At 43.3% G+C, this 8,967-nt stretch overlaps 1 protein-coding gene across 3 annotated transcripts in view; it reads left to right on the forward strand.

The window, feature by feature from the left end:
* arhgef3 (Rho guanine nucleotide exchange factor (GEF) 3) overlaps positions 1 to 8,786 on the forward strand; it is a 33,786-nt gene extending 25,000 nt beyond the window's left edge. For all 3 annotated transcript variants that reach the window (XM_030419134.1, XM_030419135.1, XM_030419136.1), the window contains 9 exons: positions 1,690 to 1,797; positions 2,104 to 2,355; positions 2,628 to 2,690; positions 2,796 to 2,892; positions 3,073 to 3,149; positions 3,942 to 4,199; positions 4,307 to 4,477; positions 5,161 to 5,350; positions 5,463 to 8,786. In XM_030419134.1, coding sequence (XP_030274994.1) covers positions 1,690 to 1,797; positions 2,104 to 2,355; positions 2,628 to 2,690; positions 2,796 to 2,892; positions 3,073 to 3,149; positions 3,942 to 4,199; positions 4,307 to 4,477; positions 5,161 to 5,350; positions 5,463 to 6,160 — 1,914 coding nt within the window. In that variant the 3' untranslated portion in view covers positions 6,161 to 8,786. The remainder of the gene's footprint in view (positions 1 to 1,689; positions 1,798 to 2,103; positions 2,356 to 2,627; positions 2,691 to 2,795; positions 2,893 to 3,072; positions 3,150 to 3,941; positions 4,200 to 4,306; positions 4,478 to 5,160; positions 5,351 to 5,462) is intronic.
* Positions 8,787 to 8,967: the final 181 nt, after the last annotated feature.

Here is an 8,967-nt window from a genome sequence, read left to right on the forward strand (position 1 = left end):
TTCGACTGTTAACTGGGCTGTTGGATTCAGTACTGGAGCTGAGAGATTTTCAGGGATGTGGGTTCCTGCTGTGGACGTAGGCCGACAGTATTTGTGTCACAGTAGTTGGCAGTGGAGGTAGAAACAGAACTGAATGGATTTCTGTGTTAAAAGGGGGAGACAGTCCTCACCGTTGTAGATCAGGGTTTGAATAGGACCTGTGGCCCCTCTCTCTCTCATCCAAAACCATAAAAATGGCTCAAAAATAATAATAATGATAATAATAATTCAGGGTGAGACTGCAGGATGGGACACACGCTGTTACATGTCTTGCTACGTGTCACACCTCTTTGGCATGCTATCCAATTCCAATGTCGTTGTTTGGTTCGGTGTCGAAAAGAAGGCGACAGGTCTCCTCCACGGCGGTGTTGCAGGATCAGTCAGTCTGCTGTAAACCTGCCGTCCGTAGATAACCAGTCGCTTCACTAAATTGATGTTTGTCGGATTGAATCAACTGAAGCGCCATCAGACACAGAAAACCAATTACAGCATGTCCAATGGAAACTTCGCAACAGCAAAGCAGATGACTTGATTATTTATGATCCTCCCTGAACCCCAGAACTCTTTTAAACCAACACGTATATCGTTAATAAATACCACAGTATCGTCTGCTTAATGAGGGAAAACACTTATGTTTACATTTTATGTGTTAGAGACCTCCAGCAGCAAAATTCGAGGCAACCAAATCACAGCTTTGAATTATCGGTCTAGTCTTTACTGACGAGCGCAAGAGAGGAGAAGAATTTACCGTAAACTGAGATCGCATTTGGGAAAACGCGATTCATTTTGCTGATTCCTGAATATGAGCGCTGATGGAAACAAAGTTTGACGGTTCCTGTGTTCCAGTAGGTCAGCTGACCGATCGGCTTCAGGGCAGAGATATACACACAAACACGCATTGATTTACTGTAAGTCTATATCCAGGGCAAGCAGCCTGGTGGCGTTTTCACAAACACAGACGGTGTGTGTGTGTGTGTGTGTTTGTGTGTGTGTGTGTGTGTGTGTGTGTGTGAGTGAGTCTGGCAGATAGGGAGAGATTTTGAGTCACACTATTGTTTCACGAGCAGAATATCAACAATATGGAGTCAAGTTTCCCGCAAACCACTTGAACAGTCTACACTCACACATCGTCAGACATCAACATCAACAACTACAGCACCTTTACAGAGACAAAACAAAAGATTGTATCGACTTAGGAAATGGCATATACGTTGTTTTCAAGCTATACCAGCGTCTTTGGTCGGACTGAAATACCTCCAAAACTATTAGAGTGGTGGAGGCTTTTACAACAAAACAGCCACAGTGTGACTGCTGTCAGGAGCTTGTTGTGTCCTTTATTGACTTTACTTTTAGCTAATTATATTGACTTCTTGTTTAAACTCACCTCAGACGAGGCTTCCTCGTGTTTGTCTTGACTGTTGAATGTTTACTCTGTAATATTGTCGAGTTTCCTGCTTATGCTTGATAGTCAAAACACTTTATAAAATCTGTTTTTAAAGGTGCTATATTAAGAAGGTTTATTATGACCATCATTATTATTGTATCCAGTCTCTCCCTCCCTGCATTTTCATGCCAAATTAAGACCAAAATAGCACAAAAGAAAATGACTCCTAGATGGATTACCATCACCAACTGCTCTTCCTCCTCCAGGAGCCCAGCACCAAGCGCAGTAAACTTTTAACCAGGGTGACGTCTCTGGCCAGCCTGCTGCCGCCCGTCAAGACCACGCCGCTGAAGAGGATTGGTCAGACGCTGCAGGTAAACTACTAACCAAGTCTGTTACCGGTCCAGTGTGTAAGATTTTGTTGTGCCTTAACCTTCAGCTGCCACTGAAATGGAGATTTGCATGGAGCCATAGTCGCTGACTATCCAGCAGCAAATTAAAAATCTGTAAAAACACTGTAATCTTTAACTTCAACCTGTTAGCAGAACCCTTTGGAGTTGTAGCTACATCTCCCCAGAAGAGGAGAAAAACTAGCTCTTCCCACTTTGCAACTTTATGCTAAAGAAAAAAATATATTTTATTCTACAGTTTCATATTTTTCTACCATCGTCTATCTGCAGCGCTCCATCAGTTTCCGTAATGACAGCCAGACGGAGAGAGCCGCTAATCCTCCTCCCTCGTCCTCCTCAACGAAGACACGTGTTATCTCAGCGAAGGTCTCCAACCCCTCCTCCTCCATGACCGCCACGCGGGTTTCCACGGCAACGGCCCCGGCCACCAAGCGCCGCGACAGCAAGCTTTGGAGTGAGACATTCGATGTCCGTCTGGGAGCGACACAACCTCTGAGCCCGAAAGAGATCAAACGACAGGAGGTGAGAGACACATTAGTGCTGGACTGAAGGATTATTCTGTTAAGCTTGTGTCCCATCAATCAGTGTGTGAGTTAAGAAAAAAATATTATAAAGCGTTCAAGAGAACTGTTTTTACAAAATAAAGTCTTTACTCTCAGTGGGTAATTTGATATTCTTTAAACTTCATCAGACTCATAATTTATGGAACCTCATCATTCTGAAATCTTGTGGTTCACCCAAACTAATTTACTAACACAGCTGTCTTTATTCTCAAACTCTCTGTCTCCCTCCAGGCCATCTTTGAGTTGGCTCAGGGCGAGCAAGACTTGGTGGAGGATCTCAAGCTGGCGAAGAAGGTAAACAGAAACCTTTATTTCCACCGAAAAACAGACTTTTCTCCCACATTTCCTCTGCAGTACCTGCATTTTCTGAGTACACTTGTGTATGTGTGTGTCGTGCAGGCCTACCATGACCCGATGCTGAAGCTGTCAATCATGACTGAGCATGAGCTGAACCAGATCTTTGGTACCCTGGAGTCACTGATACCCCTGCATGAAGGTAGGCGGAGCATCTGAGCTGTATTTGGCACGGCAGCTTGATTTTAGACAACATTTAACATTTAAGAACTTCATTTGTATCGTGGCATGGATTGACTTCGCCCATCTTATCTTCTTCAGTGTTCCCAGACTGCTCTGGGCCCTGAACGCTTTAAAATGTTTCATAATTGTCTTTCCTCAGACTTGGTGAGTCGCCTCCGAGAGGCCAGAAAACCTGACGGGTCCACAGAACATGTGGGCCACATCCTGACTGACTGGGTGAGTCTTTCAGTCATGTTTTAAATCATTGCACTCTGCAGAATCAATAAACCGTAAGATATGGCCAGAGTTTTAGTTTTTAAACATACAAGAAATCATCTAACATTATCAACAACAGTGTCGACTTCATGTCACAGACCTGTACTGTGTTGCACAGATGTCTAACTAAGATAACATGCAAACCAGCTATCTGCGGCCTGACTGGTCTATTAATAAACCCTTTTCACCGCAGACATTTGGACTTGTCAGAGCAGGAAAAGCACAGGTGGAACCTGCAATGATAAACAATGGCTCCAGTGAGCAAGCGTGAACAATACCAGAGCCTTGGAACAAGCTCAACTACATGGACTGCAGCCATCATTCATGTTGTAAATTTCTGCCTTGATAAGGGTCAGTACCACTTTAGACCACAAGATGTGATTGTCTGATAACCCCCGAGGTTTCAGCTAGGAGATGTAAAAGTATATTCTCTAGTTAGTTTAATAAGTAAACAAAATAAACTCACAAAATGTCCAAAAAAACATTATTTTTACACCTATTTTCCTTTAAAAAAAAATCAAAAATAGAACGGTACACCTGGTGATTTCAAGCTTCTCTTGAACTTTAACCCAACTAAGACGAGCTTTATTTCCCTTTTAACAAACTTAATTCAAAATGGACCTAAACAAAATAAAACTCCCCAGTGCTATTCTTCCACAGTCGCCTCTGGTTTGGTCTGAACGAGTCCTCAAGTCACAGAGTGAGATGTGGAAGTCAAAGAGTGACCATGTCTCTGTGTCTGTGTCCTTCCAGCTGCCCTGCCTCTCCTCCTACACTTCATACTGCAGTAACCAGGTGAAGGCAAAACCCCTGTTGGACCAGAAGAAGCAGGACCGGCGGGTGCAGGACTTCTTGCAGCGCTGTCTCCAGTCGCCCTTCAGCAGGAAGTTGGACCTGTGGAACTTCCTGGACATCCCCCGCAGCCGACTGGTGAAATACCCGCTGCTGCTCAGGGAGATCCTGAAGCACACGCCGAACGACCACCCGGACCGGCAGCACCTGGACGAAGCGGTGGGGATAAACATACTGAACACTCGCTACACTGGTAGTGAGTAAAACATGATTTCTGTTTGGGAGAAAACGGATCAGGTGTTTGACTTTGTCTGTTTTTTCTGCAGATGCTTGTGGTTCAGAGCGTGGTGGCGGACATCAACAGACGGACCGGAGAGTCGGAGTGTCAGTACTACAAGGACCGGCTGTTGTACACGGAGGACGGACAGAGGGACGAACTCATCGACCGGTCCAGGACCCTCAGCTGCCACGGAGAGCTGAAGAACAACAGAGGACTCGTCAGTAGATTTCAACAATTTATACCCTTTTATAAATTTTAATTTTTCTCTCTTTTCCATCTGAAACAATTCAGTTTACTCATGTTTTCTATTAAGTATGTAATGTCTTTTGTAGTGTGACTGTGGGTTCTTTGACCTACTCCTAGCCCCCATGATTCCTTGTGCGAATTATAGACACAGGTTTTCTGTGGTAACAGGACGCTAATCCTCTTTCTTAGAGCGATTGGTAGGATGTTTTCTTAATTCATGATGATCTAGTTTAGTGAATTCATCAAGTGAATTCTACTTTCACTAAATATATCGCTTAGCCCACTTAGCTAACGCTTCTGTAGCCTTGAAAGTAGTGTTGTAGTACCTGAAATCGGCCTCGAGACTGCTCGGTCAAGAGGAGTGAAACGTTTTCAAGATCAGTCAAGAACACAACTGCAGGGATTTCTCTAAATTAAATAATTGATGACCATACTCTGTAATTCATTTTTAATTGTTTGCTCATAGAAAACAAATTAAAATCCCAGAAATAAAATTGACCTCTGCGATGGCTAAAAGAGATGAATGAAGAGGAATTTTTTTGTTTTAATGGGAAAAGAAATCCCCCTGTGTAACTGTCTAACACTTGACAGAGGAATCATCCAGTGAAGAAACATAACATCTCTGTCTGTCTCCATCTTTTTCTTCTTTTGCAGAAGCTTCACGTGTTTCTATTCCAGGACGTCCTGGTCATCACCAGGTCCATCTCGCTCAACGACCAGCCAGTCAGCTACCAGCTCTGCCGACAGCCAATCCCCATCCGGCAGCTGGACCTGGAGGACCTATTAGACGGAGAGATGAGAGTGGGCGGGTCCATTAGAGGAGCCTTCAGCAACAACGAGCGGAGTGAGTAGATCTCAAATACAGATACCAACACAGATGCATTGTATTCTTAAACGTATAACTATAATAACCCCCCACGTCTCCTGTTGCCTCGCTCACTTTCTTCTCCTCACAGCAAAGAACTTCTTCCGGGTTACGTACCGAACTGGAGGTCCGCTGCAGAGCCACTGCTTCCAGGCCAGCGACGCCTTCAACAAACAGCAGTGGATCAACTGCATCAGACAAGCCAAAGAGGCCGCTGCACTGACCGGAGACCAGCCACCGGAGACAGGAATATGTCTGGAGACGGGGCTGGGTGGACAGATAGGACCGCTTGGTGAGACAGGTCTGAGTTTGCGCTGCGATTCTGGGATTGAGGATGAAAAGGGGACGTGGGGGGAGATGGAAACAGGGCTGTGTTTGGAAGGAGAGGAAGGTCTGAGTAGAGAGAAAGAGGCTGGGGGGACGGAGACAGAGCAGGGTGTGGATGGGGAGGTGGGTTTGGAATTAGATGGAGAAACAGGGAAAGACGGGGAGACGAGGCAGGCGATCAGTGAGACGGAGACAGGTGGGGAGATGGAGACAGGGCTGGGTGTCTGTGGGGAGAATGAGGCAGAGCCAGGAGAAAGAGCAGACTGGAAGCTGGACGGAGGAGGAGAAAGAGGAGGAGAGACTCACAGCGGAGGTGCTGATGACATTCACACCCCTGCTCCACCTTGTCAAGAGGAGCAGGAGGAGAGGGAGGTGATTGAGGAGGAGCAGAGCGCAGCAGAGGAGGGGGAAGATCTCGGCATGGACGTCAGCGATGTTGACTCACAGACCCACAGGTGCTGATGACACTCGAAGGGACTGGCACTGCAGCCAATCAAATCAAGGACTTGACGATGATGTCACTGACAGACAGAGTCAAAGAAGTGAAACGTGTTGAAGGACGATGTCACTGCTGTATCCTCGCTGCTGGTCTCCGTGGTAACCACTTGGTCAACATGACGACCTGAAACACTGGATACCATGTTTAAAGACGGTGCCCTGTTCATTTAAATGAAAGATTCTAACCGGGCACATACTGCAAAACCTTCTTCTTAAGGTTCCTCAGGCTTTCCCTGTTTTTTGGCCAACACGACTCCTCGCACAAACGCATGTCACCAAAATGATTTACTGATGCGGCGGCTCTGTGAGGTTATAATTTTTATTGGATCCAACGGCTTAAATTCTGAAAGATTGTAAATGTATGTATGGTTTTACTATCTTCTATGAAATATATATGTGTCACATGACCTGTGGTTCCAACTCTGGATGAACATGTGCGCCCACAAGCGTTTCCAGCCCAGCTTAGAAAGATAATTCACTGATCCACAGTTAGTGGAGGAACAAGCTAACGAGGTCAGAGAAAGTTAATGTACCAGGGAAACTGGAAGAAACCCTGAATGTAAAAATAATTGGTTTGATGCAAAAAAGCAGTGCATCATTAAAAAAACACTGCTTGACCACTTATTTGAAACTGACATGAAAGTGCACATACTTTATGAACTTTTGGATGTTTTCAGGATTTGTTCAGGGCAGCAGGACTTTCAACCCCCTACAGCTCTCACAGTAATCATCTCAAACTTGTATCTTGAATCTACACTTTTAGGGATTTTTTATTTTTCCAGATCAGTTAAAAGGAGTTATTCCCTCTCAGATATTCTCCCAACTTTATCTGCATCCACAACTCTTTAAATTAAATCTTAAAATACTTTGTAATGTCTGAAAACACTGGAGAAAATAGAGCTGTACGCCCAGTTCTGATTGACTATAGGTTCTAAATCACTCATCAGCCTGTCAGTTTATATTCACATTGATTAGTGTATGTGTGAATGTATATGCACATTTTTGGAAAATATTGTAAAAGTCAACATTGTGAAAACTGTCCCAAACAAACAACCTTGTACAGATAATGTGCATGTGCAACTTCTCTGCAAAGAACATAATTATCAATTTTCCAGCAGTTGCAAGCAGCTGTTTCCAGCAAATAGGCTCTGATAAAGTGGCTGAAAGTGACCTGCTTAAGACCAAACTGCAGACATACAGAGTTAGAGACAAGCCAGTGAAGAAAATGGAACATGGTGGAACTATGTTTTTATCGAAGGCGTTGGTGGAGACCAAACCAGCGCTTAAAGAGAGTGAATTCTGTAAGCTGTCAGTGAAAACAACAGTATACAGTGAGATGGTGATAGCTGTGCCAAACATTAATTAATGCAGTGTTAACAATAGTGGCATTTACACAGAAATTATTTTCAGTGAACGTTTTAAAGACATGTAAAGAAAATGTACCGTGTGGTTTGCTCACCCAAAAGAGTCATTGAACGGACGTAATGGGAGACGCGGTTACCAATACAGTATTGTAATGTTGCCACGTAGTCTTCTTAAAGCATTACAGATGGGTGACAAGTGGATTTTCAGTTGTGACCATCTTTCCCTTTAGTTTTAACATCCTGTAGCAGCTTCCAGCCGCTGTAGGTGCTTCTACAGAGACTCTGCAAAGTGAAATGTTCAGTGTTTTTTTCATGGCAATCAGAGAAGTCTTGAAGGAGGAGCCTGTTTGTATGTACTGTACGTATGTAAAGAATGTATATTAAGTTTATCTGTATATGAATGTAGGATGAAAGCCAAATATGTCTGTTTGTTTTATGTGCTTTATCCATTACGCAAGAAATATAAGAATGTCAAGACAATCAGTTTGATGTTATAAATCACCATTTTCAGGATAGTTGTGATGCTGACGTTGGATTAAAGCTACAAGTGACCACATTTTTTAAAATGAAGGTTATATGCACAAGTCAGAGAAGACAAAGAGAAATGTCCCAAACAGAACCTGCGCACACTGTCTGTTCTTTATTCTGTTCAGTAAAAAAAAGAAATAACAAGGCAAAATGTAGGTATCAACTAATGTGTGGATTGTCACAGGACCGAAGCACCAATAAATTGTTATAAAAGAAGCCTGTTAACGAGTTGTGACTGTTGATTGCAAAGAAAATGTTGCCGATTCAAAATTGCATTTATAACAAGTACACAAAAGTGCAGTAGATATAAACATACAGCCTGTGGATATTAATGTGAAAAGAAAAGGAGCTGAGATTGAACCCTGAGGAACGCCACTAATGTTAAAAAAACCAGAGCGGACATCTTAAACCTGTTTGACAGGTCATTTCTTGGCCAGCTCACAATCTCACAATATTAATACACAATATTTGGTGAGAAGCTGCAAAATTGGTGCGTTGTTCTGAGGGACTTTTTGCAAGGGAATCTCAAAAATGAGCGACAATTGCTGCCATTACGTAAGCAGAAACGATATATATATATAGAGAGAGGAAGCAGAATGTATTAGTTTGTAGCTATCACCTTGTTCACCTCAAGTAACTGATATTAACTTGTTTACCACTGAAATGCAAATAAATGATCAGTTAATGTGAGACACTAATGATGTGCACCTGATGGTATGCTCTGTGTTTTAACTGTGTCTATTAACGAGAGTTCATTTTAAGTTTGTTAAAGGAACAGTTCACCCAAAAATGAAAATTCTGTCATTAACACTTCAACAAGTCGATGGAAAGTTGGGGGAAGTTTCATAATCCACAGAACATTTCTGCAACTTAACAGCA

This window comes from Sparus aurata, chromosome 6 (assembly GCF_900880675.1).
Source record: "Sparus aurata chromosome 6, fSpaAur1.1, whole genome shotgun sequence".
NCBI classification, from domain to species: Eukaryota; Metazoa; Chordata; class Actinopteri; order Spariformes; family Sparidae; genus Sparus; species Sparus aurata.